At 40.6% G+C, this 21,815-nt stretch overlaps 1 protein-coding gene across 1 annotated transcript in view; it reads left to right on the forward strand.

The window, feature by feature from the left end:
* LOC119736577 overlaps positions 1–21,815 on the forward strand; it is a 73,719-nt gene that overhangs the window by 565 nt on the left and 51,339 nt on the right. The window contains exons 2-22 of the mRNA XM_038210593.1: positions 1,796–1,924; positions 3,454–3,828; positions 4,394–4,642; positions 5,939–6,190; positions 7,295–7,546; positions 7,855–8,106; positions 8,775–9,026; positions 9,198–9,449; positions 9,768–10,019; positions 10,193–10,444; positions 11,129–11,380; positions 11,561–11,812; positions 12,493–12,744; positions 12,918–13,169; positions 13,806–14,060; positions 15,421–15,687; positions 16,799–17,053; positions 17,986–18,237; positions 19,477–19,731; positions 20,214–20,465; positions 21,479–21,733. Of these exons, the coding sequence (XP_038066521.1) occupies positions 1,796–1,924; positions 3,454–3,828; positions 4,394–4,642; positions 5,939–6,190; positions 7,295–7,546; positions 7,855–8,106; positions 8,775–9,026; positions 9,198–9,449; positions 9,768–10,019; positions 10,193–10,444; positions 11,129–11,380; positions 11,561–11,812; positions 12,493–12,744; positions 12,918–13,169; positions 13,806–14,060; positions 15,421–15,687; positions 16,799–17,053; positions 17,986–18,237; positions 19,477–19,731; positions 20,214–20,465; positions 21,479–21,733 (5,316 nt within the window). The remainder of the gene's footprint in view (positions 1–1,795; positions 1,925–3,453; positions 3,829–4,393; positions 4,643–5,938; positions 6,191–7,294; positions 7,547–7,854; positions 8,107–8,774; positions 9,027–9,197; positions 9,450–9,767; positions 10,020–10,192; positions 10,445–11,128; positions 11,381–11,560; positions 11,813–12,492; positions 12,745–12,917; positions 13,170–13,805; positions 14,061–15,420; positions 15,688–16,798; positions 17,054–17,985; positions 18,238–19,476; positions 19,732–20,213; positions 20,466–21,478; positions 21,734–21,815) is intronic.

Below are 21,815 nucleotides of genomic sequence, written 5' to 3' on the forward strand. Positions count from 1 at the left end.
AAAAGTGGCGTCAGGTTGCAACATTTTTCCGACCTTTTTTATATGGGTAAATTGGATGTTTGCAGTGAAAATATGCTGTCATGGCTGTGTTGCATTTTTTAACCTAGTTAGGGGCACAGTTTGATATGAATTAGGAAAGTGTATGATTAGCCGGCTAGTTTAGGCGGCTTTCTTTCTGTAAACGATATTTCCTGCTAGTGCTAGATTGTACAGCGCATTAACATGATCAAAGGTATAAGGGCATGTACATGTAGTTCGTGAGAGATCCCTGGTTCAAATCTCTGCTGGCGACATTTTCAATTAATTTTTTTCATCCCCCCAATTTTTTTTATTCGTCTTTTTAATATTTCAAATTGACTCATTTAATTACAGAGTATAACATTTTGTTTGTGTGATTCGTGGCTCTGGAGGATTTTTTTTTTTAGAGGGATATGAAGTCCGAAGTTGTAAAATGGTCTGATTCCATCATGTGAATACAAGGTCACAACGAAAATGTTGGTGCGGAACCAGACTAAGATATGTCATGGTAAAAATTCCCCCACCCCGTAACATCCAGCAGAACCCCCCCTAACATCCAGCCCCCCCCCATTCACCCCCCCCCCCAAGGAAGAGAACCCATGCTACACTGCTGCGTGGTTAAGGATGCGGCATAACATTTGTAAATTGCTTGTTGAACATGTAGCAAAGGCACCAAACTAATAGACCTTTGGTAACAGCATATTTTGCATATTTAGGGCCTACCGTTTAAAACAAAAAAGAAAGAAAAAAGTCATATGATAGGGGGACACTCTACATATATGTAAATGTGATAGCTATGTGTTATTGTGATGGTGATGGCATGGGTACCAGTTACATCCCCTTGTTCAACAAGCGATATGCAAAATGAATATTCAGTCAATTTATTCATGAACAATAAGGGGCACCTAAATAGTGCTTCCCGGCACTGTCACTACAGTTAGATGTATGTTTGTGAATGAAACAAGTGGATTTTTAACGCTTTGTTTCCCGTGCTGTTTCTGAGTTTCATCCTGGGAAAAAGATTCCTTTTCTAAATTGCTGTTTCTCTACCAATACGAAAGTTATTCACTTTTTAACGAGACAGCGACCCAAAAAACCCCGTCTCATGTTTAGTTATTGAATTGTTACTTCAAATACTATTTTGAATTAGGCGAAGTAAAAAAAAACCATGTTTAGCGTCCCCGCCCGCTTCCTTTTTAGAGGCCGCCTCCTTTTTTTTTTTTTTTTTTTTAAAGACAAAAATTGATAAATTTTAACGATCTCTGACGAAAGAAATCGTATTTTTAGACTTTTATACCGTGTATAAAGCCCATAAGAAGCCAATATGTCATTTCCTGAGTCCAAGTGGCGGCCATTTTGAAAAAAGCTGGTAACCTTCTTGAAAAATAGCCCGGCCGCGTTGTCTTGAAAAATGTGTCGGGCGGCCATTTTGAAAAAAAAAAAAAAAAAAAAAGGGCCTCCTCCTTCCTTTTTGTCAAAGAGGCAGGACGCTAAACATGTTTTTTTTTTATTTTGCCTTACTGGCTGCCAGACACTAGTTCCGTATCGTTAATGTACGGACCAAGAGCCAATCTGCTCGGAAATCGAATTTGCTTGTGCTCAAAACAAAACAAAGTTGTGGACTTCCAAAATAAAACAACAGAGACATTTTTGGGGGGTTGGAATAAAACACACAAGTTGAAAATTTATCAATAGAAATAAAATTGCATTTGTTGAAGAGCACCGGAAACGCAACCTTAAGTTGTTGACACTGTGATGTTTTTGTTTAATTTTTCAGTGTGCCCAGTGAACCGGTGTGCGGACCAGACCTTGACATGCCACATCAGAAATGTGCCAGGCCAACCAGAATTTATCTGTGAATGCGATAGGCCATTCCGAGTCGGCCTTAACTGCATGGATCCATTTGGTAGGTCTGTAGAATGATTTTAACCAGTTCACGCCGGGATTCATGAGACGTGGGATTACTTTTCACTCAACATCAAGCCAGCCAGGCGGGTTGCAGCTATGACCCTCGGGCAGCAAGGGCGGATCCAGAACACAATTTGGGGGGGGGGGGCCAAAAAAACATTTGGTCCCCCTAAAAAGTGGGTCAAAAAATTACGACGTGGGGTTCGTGGCCCACAGGGCCCTGAAAAATTTTTGGATTCTAGATGCTCTGTGGTGCGATCTGAGGCAATTTCTGACCACTTTAACCAATGTTTTTTTGAGGAAAAGATGGTGGTGTACTCATTGCCTGCCTTTATTGCGATGTCACATAAAAAAAAAAAAAAAATTGTTTCGTTTTGGGGGGGGGGGGCCATGGCCCCCTTTGGCCCCCCCCCCCTGGATCCGCCCTTGTCGGGCAGCACACTCATATTTCCGGCATTGCTTGCTGTGAGTGGGTTGCTGACAGATATTTCCGGCCTCGCTCCCTGCGTGTTTATCTGTCATCTGCTCCAAATACTGCAAAACTTTTGCGTGTATTCATGGCCTCCGGCGCGAACTGGTTAAAGGGAATATACAACATTTGCAAACATCGAAAACTAAAACTACCAAGTTTTTACGAAATACCTTACTAGGATGTTAATGACAGTCTAAAGCATCCTCTAAAATAATGGCACCTGGTGTGAAGTCATTTTCAAGAAAATGGTATTTTTGTATACATTTCCAACGGTGGTCGGCCGACCACCGTTGGAAAAACCTAACTATTTTTCAACTACTGCTCCAACTTTACACTTTTTCGGTCCAAATTTTGTTTGCTATTGGTTACATGTTCATGAACGGGTGCAGGCCAGCTAGACTGGTTCCCTTACCTTACAATTTTTTATATTCTCTATAATTTGATCCATTTTATCTTTAGTGCAGTCAAGGCACCAGACTACTTGAACATTTTTGTTTTTCTTGGTTTTTCCAGCATTTTCGAACACAAAACTTCAAACATGTCAGTGTAACAATATTTGATGTATTATACTAACCCCTCAAATAGTTCATTTCTGAAAATTACAGCAAAAGCCAATGATGTACATTCCCTTTTAAAGGAGGATTAATTAGTGCATTTTGGAAAATTATAGCACCGGATTACTCCCGTATTCTAATTGGCCAAACAGTAATGTTGATTTTCTAATGCAAGTAATACACTTGTGCATTTAGCAGCCACATTGGTGGTGTTTTTTTGTAATTTTAGTTCATTGCCAACGAATTAACAAGAGGGTCATGTGTGTACTTGTGGAACAAAAGCACACACCAGTTGGAGATGGCCGTAATGTCAAAGATATGTTCCCCCTTGTTTTCTCTGTCTAATAAAATTTGCCACAATTTTTGCCACGAAGTTGTCAAAACTGAAACTATATGAAAACATATATTTAAAAGAAAATGAAAATTCGTTGGGTACTAATAGTATTTGCTTTTCCCCCCACTTTTCATAATTGAAAGTTTTTGTGTTTTATATGTCGACAGACGACCGGCAAATCTTCACCTGCTATGGTGCAAATTGTACTACTGGGGTGTTCGCCTCCCCTAACTACCCCAATGCTTACATGGCATCCAACACGATAGTGTACCTCATCTATGTACCAGGAGCCGCTGAATTGGTCTTCGAGTTTGACTCGCCGTTTGGCATTGAGGTGCCAAAGGATGAAGTTTACATTGGGAGCGGAGTCACACCCAACCTGGATGATTTGGTGGGGGTGTCTCGGGTGCCAGACTTGTATTTCTTCGATGGGCGGGAAGTTCCAAGCGGCTCATACAGCATCTTCTCAGACACTGCCTTCGTCTACTTCCTGTCAGACAAGAATATCGAGTATGAAGGGTTCCAGGTGCGCTGGCGTACAGGTGTGTGCAAACTTTTTTTTTGACGATTAATAGGTAAAATCATTGAGCAAAATGCCTAGTACCTGCTTAGATGGATATAGCTACATGTAGGTCAGGGGTGCGTTTTGGCGGTTGTAACCAAGAATTGGTTCGGTTGTTTCTTGTCGGTGAATTTCTTTGGCAAAATTAATTTGGTAAGAACTACGCAGGATGATGTAGTACTCAAATTCACAAATCAATTAACCAAAGGAAAAAAAACGGACCAATTCTTGGTTACTACCGCCAAAACGCACCCCTGCTGTGATACAGCTATGATATCCTCCGCATATTTTGCTATAATTTTCTTCTCTTTGATGGGATGAGAGGCTTACAAGCCTTACATATCCCCCATCCAACTTTTGAGTCCTGTATCTAACTTTGGAGGGCTGTATTGCTTGCTCAAATAAAGACCGTGCACACACTATTTACATGCAGGTGGAAAACTCCCAACTGATGCAGCCATTCAGCAAACAGATCTTGCTTTTTAGTCCAGGTTTAGTTCAATCGAAAACTTTACGGTGTGATGCTGTGTGCTTCTTTGTTGCAGTGGACAATGTTGCACCAGTCATTACCTGCCCAGCAGACAGACTTGAGCCTGTCACCACGGGCAGTGAGAACGGCGCAGTGATCTCCTGGTCACCAGCGACTGCAACCGATGACACGTCCACGCCAACGGTCATTCTGACGTCGGGCCGGGGACCTGGTTCCTTTTTCGAGTTTGGCGCGTACACTATTTCCTACGTGGCCACTGATCTCAACGGCAACTCTGCGTCTTGCAGCTTCTCTTTGTCAGTCGGTGAGTTTACATAAAAACAGAAGAAATAACAGAATTGGAAACTGACCAGGTTGACTACATGTATGTGAAAATAAGTCAGACTTTCTATTTTACAACACCTAAGTAAAAAAAAAAAAGTAGGGGGGAAAATCCTGTGTTCACAGGAACGGAGTGCCCATCTCTCTTTTATTAGCGATTGGGCTAGACTCATATGCTGCTGTGGGGGGATCACCACACCTCCTCCACAGCGAGTCTGTTACCTTCCCAGCATTGAATAATGCCGGTACCCATTTAACACCTGGGTTGAGAGGAGTAATTGAGGTAAAGTACCTTACTCAAGGGCACAACATGCATGGCCACGGCGCGGCGGGGCTCGATCCCACAACTTCATGATCATGAATCCTGTGCTCTGCCGCTAGACCACTCGTGCCCGAGCTAAGGTGGTTGCTAAACACCAGACACTTGCCTACTGCAATTTTGGTCAATCACAGGGAAACCCCATGGTCCCAAGGTAATGTGACGTCATATGATTGGAGCCTTTACCAAATAAGAATCACAAGTTACTACTTAAGGAATATAAAGACCACCCGACCTGTTACAACGTGCTGACAGGCACTGAACATGCTAAACAAACATCCAAGCATTTTGCTCAAATTATACTATTAATTTGTAAACGACACATTTCTTTAAGAGATATGCATGCAGTGCAGAATGGAACAGTGTGCTGAAAGGTAGCATTTTGTGAACGCAACATCCGAGTTTGTATACAGGTGTGACATGGTATATATTCCAAGTGTTAACACCCTAAATTCTTTTGTTGTTGTTGTATATTTAGGATGTACATGTGTTGGCATGATTAAATGTGCTATTTTGTTCCGATTGATTTTCTTCAATTGGCACAGCATGTTTGAGTTGTATTGGAGCTTGAATGGGTGCAATTCAGTTGATTGAGTTTGTTGAACTGACGCAGCAGGCAACATGGCAGATTGTGATGTCGCTTTCTCTGTTGGTTACCTCTAGTGTATCATTGTTCTTATATCGTTAATTCTCAATCTCGGCCCAATCAGATAGATGAGGAACACCCACGGGAAAAGGAACGGGTCGTATGCAATCTAGTGTGGCAGAAGAGGGAAGGATTTTGCTGCTAATCAGGCAGTGTTTTCTCAGAAGTTGCTCCTTTTTCAGACAAAATGTGTTTTGAGACTTCCAGACTATTTTACACAAAGCTTGTTAGTATGTACTCCATTGTATTCGCAGTCCCTAAATCAAAGTTGCAAGAGGCATGGTACAGCAAATATTTCTTTTACTTGTTTTCAGTCGACCGAGTTGCTCCAGTTGTAACCTGTCCAGCCAACATAAACCAGCAATTTGGCATAAACCAGAATAGAGTAACATGGCAAACTCCATCTGGCAGTGATAACTCCCAACAGACGCCAACAATCGCACAGACTTCAGGACCAACTTCTGGATCTACGTTTACCCCCGGAACAACGACAACAATAGTATATACTGCAACTGATGCAGCAGGAAATATTGGAACGTGTTCATTTACTGTTCAAATCACTGGAGGCAAGTACTTTTTTGAAGATATGTTTAAACGTGTAAACGTGTCATCCTTAATACAGCCTGTTTATAAAAAAAATGGTACAACCGAAAACGATTTTTTTTTTCAATATTAAATCTCAACATAAGTTAGTCGTTTTTTGAGCATCACATTAAAGAAAAAAGACCAGGCTTTCCAATACTTTTTGTTTCATCTCATTTGCTTTTGTCAATCCAGAGATAACTCCAGTTTACTGCGGAACACACAAATCAAGTTTGTTTCTTTTGCCAAGTTGCAATCTTTTGTGAGCTTCAAGACAGCATGGCACAGTACTCGAAACAACTCTGCCCATGCATAAAAGTGGCACAAAATCGATTTTGGTGTATCGCACTAAATTGATTATATCTCTGAATTGACAAAAGCAAATAAGATCAAACAAACACTATTGGAAAGCCCAGTCTTTGTTCTTTAATATTATGCCAAGTAAGAATGACTTTTTTTGAAATTTCATATTTAACCAATTTTTAAAAATTAGGGCATTTTAATATCGGGTTTTGCCCATCACTGACGTATTTTGTATAAACATTATATACTCAGTGTTGTCCAGAGTGATTGTAAGAAGAAAAAAAAAACCACTCGGGTGGGACTCGAACCCACAACCTCCTGCTTACTAGTACAGACGTCTTACCGCTCGACCACTGAGCTTGCCGGGGTCAGCTGGCTGGTTTGAATCTGATATAGCAATGGGTACCACAACAAGTGAACTGTTCCTCACAATTATTTGGGACAACACTGAGTATACAGTGTTTATAAAAAAAAAAAATGAGTGGTGAAGGACAAAACCCAATATTGAATTTTCATCACCCCGATGAAAAAAAAAAAAAATCATCTTACAAATAGTTAATAGGAAACTGCAAATTCTTTGAGTGGATTTTTGTTGTCTTCAGAGTGTCCCTTTCATGTTTAATTTAATTTGCAACAGACAACAAATTTGGCCCTATTGAGTAAGCCATGTGCCTCATTCTTTTGTCCATTCAAAGTTCTTGTTTTATGCGGACTTCGTTAGTTTCATTCCTGCGTAAACCTAAGGTATTTCTTTTTATTTAAATGGTTTTTTATTATTATCACAGATACCATTCCGCCTTCAATCTTCTGCCCAACTGTTCCTGACGAGGAGGTTCGCACAGGAAATAGTGCTGGAGCAACAGTTAACTGGAACCTGCCTAATGGATTTGACAACTTTGGTACTCCAACTGTTGCACTTTTTCCAAGTACCCAAAGTGGACCAGGTTCTTTTTTCGTGTTTGGAACCTATGCAATTACCTACCGAGCCACTGATGCAGCAGGCAACACGGCAGATTGTGATGTCACTTTCTCTGTTGGTAAGCTCTTGTGTTGTCTTTCGTTCATCTATTATTAATTCTCAATCTGAACACATTAAACAGATGGGGAGCACCCACAAGAAAAGCAGTAGGGTTGTATGGAATCTTTTTTTTAATATGTCGGAAGGAATTTGCTGTGAAATCAAGCATTGTTTTTTTCTTCAGTAATTGCTTACCCTTTAAGAGCAAATATGTTGAGAGACTTCTGTATTAGTTACTTGCATCTTGTCAATAAAGTCCTATTTTGAATCAATATCCAACGTTTCCATTGGCATTATATAACGACGATTTTACTATTTTCTTTTTAGTTGACCGTGTTGCTCCAGTTGTAACCTGTCCAGCCAACATAAACCAGCAATTTGGCATCAACCAGAATAGAGTAACATGGCAAACTCCATCTGGCAGTGATAACTCCCAACAGACGCCAACAATCGCACAGACTTCAGGACCAACTTCAGGATCTACGTTTACCCCCGGAACAACGACAACAATAGTATATACTGCAACTGATGCAGCAGGAAATATTGGAACGTGTTCATTCACTGTACAGATCACTGGAGGTGAGTAATTTGTGAAAGATATTTTCTAGTTTCTATAATGACTGCTTGTAAAATTTGGAGTAATCCCCCGCCCCACGTCAGATGTTAAAGAATTCCTAGATTCTGACAGCTTTATTGTGCACCTTTTTCAAACGAAGCCTTTGTAGGTTTTTGTGTTATGTCATTGAGATATTTTTGGGAAGTTTTTATCCAAAAACTGCTCATTTAAATTGGTGATTGATGTGGTAACATTGGTATATTTTTAGTAATGGATATGCACATAAAGGAGTGTGCATTCATTCATGCAAGGCTTATGCATTAATTTCTAGACCAAATTTATGGTCAATCTATCTCACAGATCTTCCCATTTTATATTGTAGGGTACTGAGAAAGGATCTTCATCAATGTGAAATGGGTTGTGTTTGCCATGTTGCCAAAGGATTTGGCTCCGTAACATACATGTAAAAATCTTATTAAGGAACTCCAAATTCTTTAGTGGACCTTTTGTGTTAAAATGTCCCTTTCATGTTTTACTATGTTTGGCATCAGACGATGCCCATTTCAGTAAGCAATGTGGCTCATTGTTTTGTCCAATTAAATTTCATTTTTTTTATGTGGACTTCATTAGCCTCATGTCCACACAAACCAAAAGTGTTTGTTTTTTCAAATGTTTTTTATTATTATCACAGATACTATTCCGCCTTCAATCTTCTGCCCAACTGTTCCTGATGAGGAGGTTCGCACAGGAAATAGTGCTGGAGCAACAGTTAACTGGAACCTGCCTAATGGATTTGACAACTTTGGTACTCCAACTGTTGCACTTTTTCCAAGTACCCAAAGTGGACCAGGTTCTTTTTTTGTATTTGGAAGCTACGCAATTACCTACCGAGCCACTGATGCAGCAGGCAACACGGCAGATTGCGATGTCACTTTCTCTGTTGGTAAGCTCTTGTGTATATTTCATTAATGCATTATTAATTCTCAATCTGAACACAATTAAATGGATTTGGAGAATCCATGAGAAAAGCAGTAGGGTTGTATGGAATCTTTTGAGGAAGATGTCGGAAGGATTTTGCTTGCTTGATTGATTGATGATTGATTGATTTTTTCAGTTGACCGAGTTGCTCCAGTTGTAACCTGTCCAGCCAACATAAACCAGCAATTTGGCACCAACCAGAATAGAGTAACATGGCAAACTCCATCTGGCAGTGATAACTCCCAACAGACGCCAACAATCGCACAGACTTCAGGACCAACTTCAGGATCTACATTTACCCCCGGAACAACGACAACAATAGTATATACTGCAACTGATGCAGCAGGAAATATTGGAACGTGTTCATTCACTGTACAGATCACTGGAGGTGAGTAATTATTTTGTGAAAGATATTTCCAATTTCTTTTAGGGATGTTTTTATTAGCCATGTTGCCAAAGGATTTGGCTCCGTAACACACATGTAAAAACACTATTAGAGTACTCCAAATTCTTTAGAAGACCTTTTGTCTTAGAATGTCCCTTTCATGTTTAACTCTGTTTTGTATCAGACGATGCCCTTTTCAGTAAGCAATTTGGCTCATTGTTTTGTCCAATTAAATTTCATTTTTTTATGTGGACTTCATTAGCCTCATGTCCACACAAACCAAAGTGTTTGTTTTTTCAAATGTTTTTTTAATTTTCTTAGATACTATTCCGCCTTCAATCTTCTGCCCAACTGTTCCCGATGAGGAGGTTCGCACAGGAAACAGTGCTGGAGCAACAGTTAACTGGAACCTGCCTAATGGATTTGACAACTTTGGTACTCCAACTGTTGCACTTTTTCCAACTACCCAAAGTGGACCAGGTTCTTTTTTCGTATTTGGAACCTACGCAATTACCTACCGAGCCACTGATGGAGCAGGAAACACGGCAGATTGTGATGTCACTTTCTCCGTTGGTAAGCTCTTGTGTTGTCTTTCGTTCATCTATCCATTCTCAATCTCAGCACAATCAGATAGATGGGGAGCACCCACAAGAAAAGCAATAGGGTTGTATGGAATCTTTTTTAGAAGATGTCGGAAGGATTTTGCTTAATTGATTGATTGATTGATTTTACTATTTTCTTTTCAGTCGACCGAGTTGCTCCAGTTGTAACCTGTCCAGCCAACATAAACCAGCAATTTGGCACCAACCAGAATAGAGTAACATGGCAAACTCCATCTGGCAGTGATAACTCCCAACAGACGCCAACAATCGCACAGACTTCAGGACCAACTTCAGGATCTACATTTACCCCCGGAACAACGACAACAATAGTCTATACTGCAACTGATGCAGCAGGAAATATTGGAACGTGTTCATTCACTGTACAAATCACTGGAGGTGAGTAATTTGTGAAAGATATTTTCTAGTTTCTATAATGACTGCTTGTAAAATTTGGAGTAATCCCTCCCCCCCCCTGTCCTTAGATGTGAACGAATTCCTAGATTCTGACAGCTTTATTGTGCACCCTTTTCAAGCGAAGCCTTTGTAGGGTTTTGTGTCATGTCATTGAGATATTTTCCATATTTTTGGGAAAGTTTTTATCCAAAAACTGCTCATTTGTATTGGTGATTGATGTGGTAACTGGTATATTTTTAGTAATGGATATGCACATAAAGGAGTGTGCATTCATTCATGCAAGCCTTATGCATTAATTTCTAGACCAAAATTATGGTCAATTTATCTCACAGATCTTCCCGTTTTATATTGTAGGGTACTGAGAAAGGATCTTCATCAATGTGAAATGGGTTGTGTTTGCCATGTTGCCAAAGGATTTGGCTCCGTAACATACATGTAAAAATCTTATTAAGGAACTCCAAATTCTTTTAGTGGACCTATTTTGCCTTATGAATGTCCCTTTCATGTTTTACTCTGTTTGGCATCAGACGATGCCCATTTCAGTAAGCAATTTGGCTCATTGTTTTGTCCAATTAAAGTTCATTTTTATATGTGGACTTCATTAGCCTCAAATCCACACAAACCAAAAGTGTTTTTTTTTTCAAATAATTTTTATTATTATCACAGATACTATTCCGCCTTCAATCTTCTGCCCAACTGTTCCTGACGAGGAGGTTCGCACAGGAAATAGTGCTGGAGCAACAGTTAACTGGAACCTGCCTAATGGATTTGACAACTTTGGTACTCCAACTGTTGCACTTTTTCCAACTACCCAAAGTGGACCAGGTTCTTTTTTCGCATTTGGAACCTACGCAATTACCTACCGAGCCACCGATGGAGCAGGCAACACGGCAGATTGTGATGTCACTTTCTCTGTTGGTAAGCTCTTGTGTTGTCTTTCGTTCACTATCAATTCTCAATCTCAGCACAATCAGATAGATGGGGAGCACCCACAAGAAAAGCAATAGGGTTGTATGGAATCTTTTTTGGAAGATGTCGGAAGGATTTTGCTTAATTGATTGATTGATTGATTGATTGATTTTACTATTTTCCTTTCAGTCGACCGAGTTGCTCCAGTTGTAACCTGTCCAGCCAATGTAAACCAGCAATTTGGCATCAACCAGAATAGAGTAACATGGCAAACTCCATCTGGCAGTGATAACTCCCAACAGACGCCAACAATCGCACAGACTTCGGGACCAACTTCAGGATCTACGTTTACCCCCGGAACAACGACAACAATAGTCTATACTGCAACTGATGCAGCAGGAAATATTGGAACGTGTTCATTCACTGTACAGATCACTGGAGGTGAGTATTTTGTGAAAGATATTTTCTAGTTTTTATAGTGACTGCTTGTTAAATTTGGAGTGATCCCTCCCCCCTCCCATCAGATGTTAAAGAATTCCTAGATTCTGACAGCTTTATTGTGCACCTTTTTCAAGCACAGCCTTTGTAGGTTTTTGTGTCATGTCAGTGAGATATTTTTCATATTTTTGGGGAAGTTTTTATCCAAAAACTGCTCATATAAATTGGCGATTGATGTGGTAACATTGGTATATTTTTAGTAATGGATATGCACATAAAGGAGTGTGCATTCATTCATGCAAGGCTTATGCATTAATTTCTAGACCAAATTATGGCCATAACTCACAGATCTTCCCATTTTATAATGTAGGGTACTTACAAAGGGTCTTTGTTAATGTGAAACGGGTTGTGTTTGCCATGTTGCCAAAGGATTTGGCTCCGTAACATACATGTAAAAATCTTATTAAGGAACTCCAAATTCTTTTAGTGGACCTATTTTGCCTTATGAATGTCCCTTTCATGTTTTACTCTGTTTGGCATCAGACGATGCCCATTTCAGTAAGCAATTTGGCTCATTGTTTTGTCCAATTAAATTTCATTTTTTTTATGTGGACTTTATTAGCCTCATGTCCACACAAACCAAAAGTGTTTTTTTTTTCAAATGTTTTTTATTATTATCACAGATACTATTCCGCCTTCAATCTTCTGCCCAACTGTTCCTGATGAGGAGGTTCGCACAGGAAATAGTGCTGGAGCAACAGTTAACTGGAACCTGCCTAATGGATTTGACAACTTTGGTACTCCAACTGTTGCACTTTTTCCAACTACCCAAAGTGGACCAGGTTCTTTTTTCGCATTTGGAACCTACGCAATTACCTACCGAGCCACTGATGGAGCAGGCAACACGGCAGATTGTGATGTCACTTTCTCCGTTGGTAAGCTCTTGTGTTGTCTTTCGTTCATCTATCCATTCTCAATCTCAGCACAATCAGATAGATGGGGAGCACCCACAAGAAAAGCAATAGGGTTGTATGGAATCTTTTTTGGAAGATGTCGGAAGGATTTTGCTTAATTGATTGATTGATTGATTTTACTATTTTCTTTTCAGTCGACCGAGTTGCTCCAGTTGTAACCTGTCCAGCCAACATAAACCAGCAATTTGGCACCAACCAGAATAGAGTAACATGGCAAACTCCATCTGGCAGTGATAACTCCCAACAGACGCCAACAATCGCACAGACTTCAGGACCAACTTCAGGATCTACATTTACTCCCGGAGCAACGACAACAATAGTCTATACTGCAACTGATGCAGCAGGAAATATTGGAACGTGTTCATTTACTGTTCAAATCACTGGAGGCAAGTACTTTTTTGAAGATACATTTCAGTTTCTTAAATGTCTGCTTGCAAAATTTGTCGTTATAGCTTTCTGCACCTTTGTCAAAACAAAGCCTTTGTAGGATTTTGTGATGCATTTCATTGAGATATGTCTCACATTTTTGGAGACATTTTCATCCAGAATTGTCGTGTAAATTGGTGTTTGATACGCTGACATTGGTGTGGTTTTAGTAATGGCTACACACACCTTTAATAATGGAGTGTGCCTTCATTCATGCAAGGCTTATCCTTTAATTTCTAGATCAGAGTGCCTCTGAATTTACATTGTAGTGCACTTAGAAAGGATCTTATGTTTAAAAAGAAAAACACTGGTGTGATTTACCTCTTTGCTGGTGCTATTGCTAGGCCATCATTTGCCACACATGTAAAAACATGATTGTTTGAATGGATAACCGTCTTCAGAATGTCCCTTTCGTGTTTTACTTTATTTTGCAACGGACAAATAATTGCACTGTTTTTTTTAGTACACATTTTGCCATGTGCTTCTGACTAATGAAAGTGTGTAGTTTGAATGTGAACCGAATTAGCCTCATGTCCACATACGAATTATACAAACTTAATTTAAAAAAAACCCAAAAAACTTTCTTATTATCACAGATACTATTCCGCCTTCAATCTTCTGCCCGACTGTTCAAGATGTGACAGTTAGCACAGGAAATAATGCTGGAACAACAGTTACCTGGGCAACGCCTCAGGTATCCGATAACTCTGATATTGCTCCAACGGTTGCACTCTTTCCTCCGACCCAAAGTGGACCTGGCTCTTTTTTTGTGTTTGGAACGTATGCAATTTCCTACCGAGCCACTGATGCAGCAGGCAACGTTGGCGATTGTGATGTCAATTTCTCTGTTGGTAAGCTCTTCTGTATCTTTGGTGTTGGGCAATTCCATAAATTTAGACATGTGTTGTCAGACGCTTTAATGAGCTGCCGTAGGAAAATTTGAATGCGATACATCACTAATAATGTGACATGTAATGAGTCGTTGAACCAAGGTCTTTCCACAACTAATGACCTTGTTCATGTACATCGTGTGGTCTGACGTACGTTGGATTTTATGGAATTGCCCGGCTTATGTCATAAATTACTATTCCTCATACATATTCATGATTGAGAGCTGAATTCTCATTGGTCCCCCTGCCATCAGCAGATATGCTGTTAAAGGGGCACTAGGTCCTGAAATCCCCGAAAATTTCATGTTTTGGATTGTTTACTTATCCTATTTCAAACATGTGGTTGAAAGGAAACCAACCTAATGTCTTACCGTTCCCGAGAAAAGACGAAAAACCCCGGTTGTTTACATCGGACACGACGGAGTACGAATACGTTTTTCGTGATGTTCTCTAGTGTACGATATACACGTTGTGTGTCTCAGGATCAGCGGTGACCAATCACCAATGCAAAAAAATTGGTTTCTTCAACGTCCGCAAAAGACGAACACTTTATGCGTACGAATGAAATCACAACTCCAAACGGCTCGAATTTATGGGGTCGCAAAAGTGGACCCCGAAATTCGTTCTCGCACACATAATACAGGAATAACACAAAAACGCCCAGTTTTTAAAGGGTAGTTGTGTGGATGTTTCTATCCTAGTTTTAAATGTTCTTTCCAATCAACATTATCTCGTTCAAAGCGCGTTTTGTAGCCCAATTGGGCTGTTCCAGGACCTAGTGTCCCTTTAAGCTATCACGCAAGTGACGATTCATGCACAGAGTAAACAAGCATGTGTAAAAGACTATCACATGGGTTACATGTGTGCTTGTCTAGTACACATGTGCTTTATGCAGCAATCGTGGAACTAGCGTCGGGGTTGGGGGGGGGGATAGGGGGCAGCTGTGCGCATGCCCAAACATTGCCTTAGCTAGTACATGAAATAATGGAGCACACGCACAGCAACGTTATGATGCGCACATAACTCAACCAAATTTTGTTGAATATATGTGAGGTATTGTAAAACAAATATAACATGGTTTGTTTGGTGTGGATAGTTGATATCAACTCCCATCAGTATTGGAAGTTCCAATTTTACCGTGTTCTCCTTCAGGTTTATGCAGGCAGGATATTAGCACACGCTGTTGGTGGTGGTTTTACCGTTTAATCCAGTATCATGTTTACTCCCAGACAGATTGGCTTAAGTCGCGCAAACAGTTAAAGAAATAATGGCAAAATTCTACAAATATGCTTATTTCTTCTTCCTTGGCCTTTCTTTTCAGTTGATGGGGTCCCTCCACAATTCACATTCTGCCCTGATAATATTCTTCAGCAATTTGAGGCTGATAACGGTGTCACAACTGGGCTCAATGTCAACTGGCTTGCTCCTGAAGTATCTGATAACTCTGGCCAGTCTGTCCAAGCTGTCTTAGTTGAAGGCTCTCAACCGGGATCTTTTTTCAACATTGGACAAACAACCATAACCTACAGTGCCACTGATGCTGCTGGAAATTTCAACATGTGTACATTTACTGTAACGGTCGTACAAGGTAATGAATCGTTGAGAAACTATGCACCATATTTATGATGATTCATTTATCTGATATTTACATCATCCTGAAATCGCCAAAAAGTTCATGTCAGGAGACTTTTGATGATGACTAGAGCAGGCTAATCGAAATGTTGAGACCAAAGATAAGTTCTTTTAGAACTAAGCAGGACTGTTCGTATCATAACTAAAAACTACTTAGTGAAAGTTGATAATAAGCAGGACAAGTTCTTATCAGAACTAAACGTCTACTGAATGACAGTAAATATTACCACATGGTATTACCGCAAACCAAAATGATACTGTCATTTGAAATCACACAATGAAGGGCTTGGGTGCAGGAGTACTGCAACTGTACTTCCAAGAGCTTAGTTGAGGACGGAGCACAAGTGTTGTGAGTACAGAACATGCCAAATGAGACTTATAATGCTGTGGACATGTATGAGTATCAACAAAAACTACTCCTGACCTGCAAAAGTCCTATTTTATCCTGATTTTGTCCTCCAAAGTCCTACTTTTGTCCGTTTTTTTTTTAAATTTTGATCCTTCTATTCTACTTTTTCACCTAAGAATGCATGAAAGCCTGAGAGATTGGTTTTCTGTCCTGCTGTCTGCATGGGCCTACATGTGTTAACAAAGCAAGCATGTTCCTCAACCGCTACAGGATGGGCTTTATCTTTCATTTGCTGCCATTAACTGCCTGAAAATCAAAGCTACATACAAAGCATTGTAAAGAAAATGGCTGACTTGATCCATTGAATGTGGTATCAGCATGCGTATAGCAGCCACTAGTCCGAAAATTTGGGACTCTCAATACTGTGTATGAGAGTCCCAAAACTTAAGGTATTGAAAACATGCAAAACAAGAAAATAGACTGGCACCAAAAACAACCTGTCCAACACAGCTTCAGTACTGCATCAATCAATTTGGAGAAATTTGCTGGCTAAAGTGTGAGTAAAGTGAGCCTGATTTAGTTTTGCACGTTTCAGAGCACTCCAGAGCCCTGTCTGAGCGGCCACAGCATGTGCACGCTTATAATGTTTTTTTTGGGTCAAATTAAGCTAGAAATTAAAAGGGAAAGTTGTCTAAACTACATTCCTTTTTTTCCCCAGTTGATGGAACCCCTCCACAATTCGACAACTGTCCACAGGACATTCTTCGGACCATACCTATCGGATCAACCTCCATCCCAATAACTTGGCCGACAATTACAGTAACAGACAATTCAGGGAATCAAATCAATCCAGTACTTCTGTCACAAAACCCGGGTCAATTTACCGAAGGCACGTTCCGCATCAGGTACCAAGCCACTGACCAAGCTGGCAATAGTGCCATATGCTCCTTTGACGTCATTGTTACAAGAGCTGGTAAGTACATTTAGAAAATATTGAATTGCTGACTTGCATTCCTTACAACCTTTTACATTTGTGGCCTTCTGTTCAGTGGGAAAATTTCAGTTTGCTAGTCAGTGGATGATTTGTATCACTTTTGAAGTTTTATAAGAGTTTGGACTATAAAAAGTATATTCAAGCTTTTTCCAAATTGGGGATTCCAAGATTTTTGTGTTATTTTTCCGTGTCTTCCATGGAGATAATTTGGGCCTGCACATCAATGGATAATTTGCATCAGCTTTTACTTTAGTATGATCTCTTTTCAAAGTTTAAAGGATTTCGGACTATAAAAAGGATGGTCAAACTCTTCCAAGTCCGGGATTCAGAGTTTTTTTTTTAAAGTAAAGTCCATCATTTGTAATTTGTGCAGTTTGTTCGTTTAGAGCAACAAAAGTGCTCAAAATCTAAAGAAAGGTGCTGAACAACTAACCTGATGAAGTTTCAGCTCAGCTTCAGCTGTATATTTCGAGAAGAACAACATTCTAGGAGCTCGATTTCAAATCAAAAGTTGCAGAATCGTGTTTTGAATTGGGCCTGAATTCATTGTCCGAGACACGTTCTCACTGAGCTGATTGCGGCTACGCGATGTCGCACACCGATCCGACGAATTATAGCAACCATGCACGTGTGCGTCGTGTCAACGCTTGCGCCCACTTCGCTAAATACAACACTAGTTAACGGAAATTTCCAACGGTGCTTCTTAAGACGGCACCGTTGGAAAGGCCTTCTTTTTGTTGATTTCTTCGAAATGACAGCTTGCCAGAAAGAATAATTTCACAGGGAGTTTAGTCCCCTTACTATCTTTCAACCAAGTATGTTTTTCAACAATAATTACGCCAGTCACTTTTTGGATAGCTGTAAATGATGGTCTCTGGCTTTAAGTTATTCTTTTCTGTGTCACACTGCAGTGGATACCACTCCTCCTGTTGTCCAGAATTGCCCATCTAACATCAACCAGGAAATCCCAATTGGTATTACAAGTACAACTGTCACATGGCAACAGCCATTTGCCACAGATAATTCTGGTCAGACGCCCGCTGTGACGTCCAGCCACACCTCAGGATCCACCTTCTTTGTGGGTTCGACTACGGTTACTTACACATTCACGGATCAATCCAGCAATTCCGCCACTTGCCAGTTTGCTGTGACAGTTACAGCAGGTATGATATGAAGTGTTTGTGAAGTTCCTTGACCTGACAGTTTTGTTAGAGAGTCAGCACATGAATAGAACAAGTTGCAACTAAATCCTGCCTTTGTCCAGGACTATACTTAAGGCAGGATTCCTAAATCGATGTTAATAACAGATACTGGAAATCTTTCCTGGCTTTCAATTTCAAAAGTGCCAATCTTGATCTGATAGACTTATCATTTTCAGGGCTGATCAAAAGCATGACAGTTATTTTGTAAATAATACTAAATACACTCAGTATTACCTGTGTTAGTGTGAACATGTTGAGCGACAACGAAAATATCTCTTGGTAATTCGAATATCTCTTGGTAATTCTTGAAGTGCTTGGAAACTTAAAGGATCCTGCATGTTCAGCTGCCATCAGGCCGACATGCAATTTGCTTGCACAGCATTAGAACCGTTGGCATGAAGTACAAAAGTATTCCTGATGTCACAAAACTGAAAAATCATCAGATTATCTCGGAGCAATCAGCACTTTGGCACACAGAAATCACCCACAATGTGGCGATAACTTCGCGGCAGGAATGTGATCATCTGACTCCCTCAAAACAGCGGTGCGCATGTTGATAACAATCAACGATCTTCCACGGCTGCATCGTGTCATTCAGCTGTCATAATTTTTTAAAAACTACGCATTTGCCGTTCACTTATTGGCTGCACAATGAAATTAGATAATCCAGATACGTGCACATCATAACTTTTCCAGGACAACTGCGATTGATAAGTGACTGTCGGGAGCACCATCTGATGCTAATCATCTTAATATCAATGCTGTTACACTTAAATTGTCAAAAATTTACAACTGATATGTTCCCAACGATTGTAGTTCAGGCCCAGCTTGATCCTGAAAATTCAGTCACTGGCTGTTCTGTGTTGTTGCAATGTCGACCTTAGGGCGGCTGTATGGTCAGAAAACAGTGGTCCCCACCTGACCTTCGATTCCTTGATATTTTGAAAATCATGTTTTAGAAACCAGACTAATCATGTGCAAGATCATTATCAAAAACCTGGTTGGGTACCACACACCATTCTGTGCTGTGCCTGATGCATGGATGGCTGAGGTTTTTAAATGAGTTTTTCTGATTCAGTGTTAATGCCCTCTGTGTACTGTTCAAGAGAGGCCCCATTTAATGATGTGTAAATTAAATGATTGTTAGCTGGGCGTAGGTTAAAGATTAACGACAAACTCATTTCTGCATTTCTTCTCCAGTTGATAGAACTCCTCCGCAATTCGACAACTGTCCACAGGACATTCGTCGGACCATTCCTATTGGATCAACCTCCATCCCAATAACTTGGCCGACAATAACAGTAACAGACAATTCTGGGAATCAAATCAATCCAGTGCTTCTGTCACAAAACCCGGGTCAATTTAACGAAGGCACGTACAACATCAGGTACCAAGCCACTGACCAAGCTGGCAATAGTGCCATATGCTCCTTTGACGTCATTGTTACAAGAGATGGTAAGTACGTGTAGAAAATATTGAATTAGGCCAACCCAAAAAAATTCTGCTTCCGGTTTCGCTACCTACCGTTTGCTGACAGTTCCTACCCTAATGTTTTTATTGGGAGCATGAAAAAAAACCACCCAAAACCATCAATTTCTACCTTTTACTCTTGACTACATGCAGACACCTCCATATTATCGTCACAAAAAAATGGCTAAAAAAAACTTCTCTACCTACCTACCCTATTTTCAAATGCTATGTAATCGGAAGCAGCAATTAATTTTTTGGCTTACCGACTTCCTTGGTTTACATCATTTTACAATTCTTTGCTTTCTGTTCAGAGGAGCATTTTGGCCTACTAGTCAATGGATGATTTGCATCAGCTTTTACTTATTCAAAGTTGAAGTTTTTGGACTATAAAAAGTATATTCAAGCATTTTCCAAGTCTGGGATTCAGAGATTTTGTAAAGTTATTCTTTTCTGTAACTTCACTGCAGTGGATACCACTCCTCCTGTCGTCCAGAATTGCCCATCTAACATCAACCAGGAAATCCCATTTGGTAGTACAAGTACAACTGTCACATGGCAACAGCCATTTGCCACAGATAATTCTGGTCAGACGCCTGCTGTGACGTCCAGCCACACCTCAGGATCCACCTTCTTTGTGGGTTCGACTACGGTTACTTACACATTCACGGATCAATCCAGCAATTTCGCCACTTGCCAGTTTGTTGTGACAGTAACAGCAGGTATGATATGAAGTGATTTTATTACCTGTGCTAGTGGAAACATCATGAGTGTCAACGAGAATATGTCTGGGTAACTTTGGACATGTTTGAAAACCAGGCCCGGAATTAGTGTTTCCTAGGCCCTAGGCAACAGTGTTGCGTTAGCCCTACTCCACCCTATGCACTGGCACCAAGTTCATGTTGATGCTAAAAGTACAAAGCACTGTACAAAACAAGCGAGGCCAAACTGGTATCCGCCCCGCTCACAAGTACCCCCTCTCAGGCAAAGAAAGTACAGTTGGGGGTGACCAACCGACGCCATCTTGCCTGACTGCAATTTTGCCGCGCCGCGCAGCCGTACCACTGCGTGTACATAGTACAAATCCCCTGGTGTATGCGCGTCACACACAAGGATTGGTGCGTGAACGGCCGTACCACTGCGTGTACAAAGTACAAATCCTCAGGTGAACTCGGGTCACACACAAGAAAAGATACATGTCATCTAGCTAAATGTCCTGCCCATGGGAACTCGTTGCTTGGTAAAAGGGCGCCCTCTATTGATGGCGCACGGAGCCCATAGATCCTAGCTATTCGGTTGTTACACTTAGGTCGCCAAAAAGTGACGACTGATATGTTCCCAACAATTGAAGTTTATGCGCAGCTTGATCTTGAGAATTCTGTCACTGACGGTTCCATGTCATTTCAAGCCCAATCTGAGGGTGGCTGTTTGGTCAGAAAATGGCAGACCCTACCTAATCTTCGATTCCTTGATATTTTGAAAATCATGTTTTAGAAACCAGACTAATCATGTGCAAGATCATTATCAACAACCTGGTTGGGTACCACACACCATTCTGTGCTGTGCCCGATGCAAGGATGGCTGAGGTTTTTAAATGAGTTTTTCTGATTCAGTGTTAATGCCCTCTGTGTACTGTTCAAGGGAGGCCCCATTTAATGATGTGTAAATTAAATGATTGAGAGCTGGGCGTAGGTTAAAGATTAACGACAAACTTATTTCTGCATTGTTTCCCCAGTTGATAGAACTCCTCCGCAATTTGACAACTGTCCACAGGACATTCGTCGGACCATTCCTATTGGATCAACCTCCATCCCAATAACTTGGCCGACAATAACAGTAACAGACAATTCTGGGAATCAAATCAATCCAGTGCTTCTGTCACAAAACCCGGGTCAATTTAACGAAGGCACGTACAACATCAGGTACCAAGCCACTGACCAAGCTGGCAATAGTGCCATATGCTCCTTTGACGTCATTGTTACAAGAGATGGTAAGTACGTGTAGAAAATATTGAATTAGGCCAACCCAAAAAAATTCTGCTTCCGGTTTCGCTACCTACCGTTTGCTGACAG

Source organism: Patiria miniata, unplaced genomic scaffold, assembly GCF_015706575.1.
Source record: "Patiria miniata isolate m_02_andy unplaced genomic scaffold, ASM1570657v1 HiC_scaffold_3, whole genome shotgun sequence".
Lineage (NCBI taxonomy): Eukaryota > Metazoa > Echinodermata > Asteroidea > Valvatida > Asterinidae > Patiria > Patiria miniata.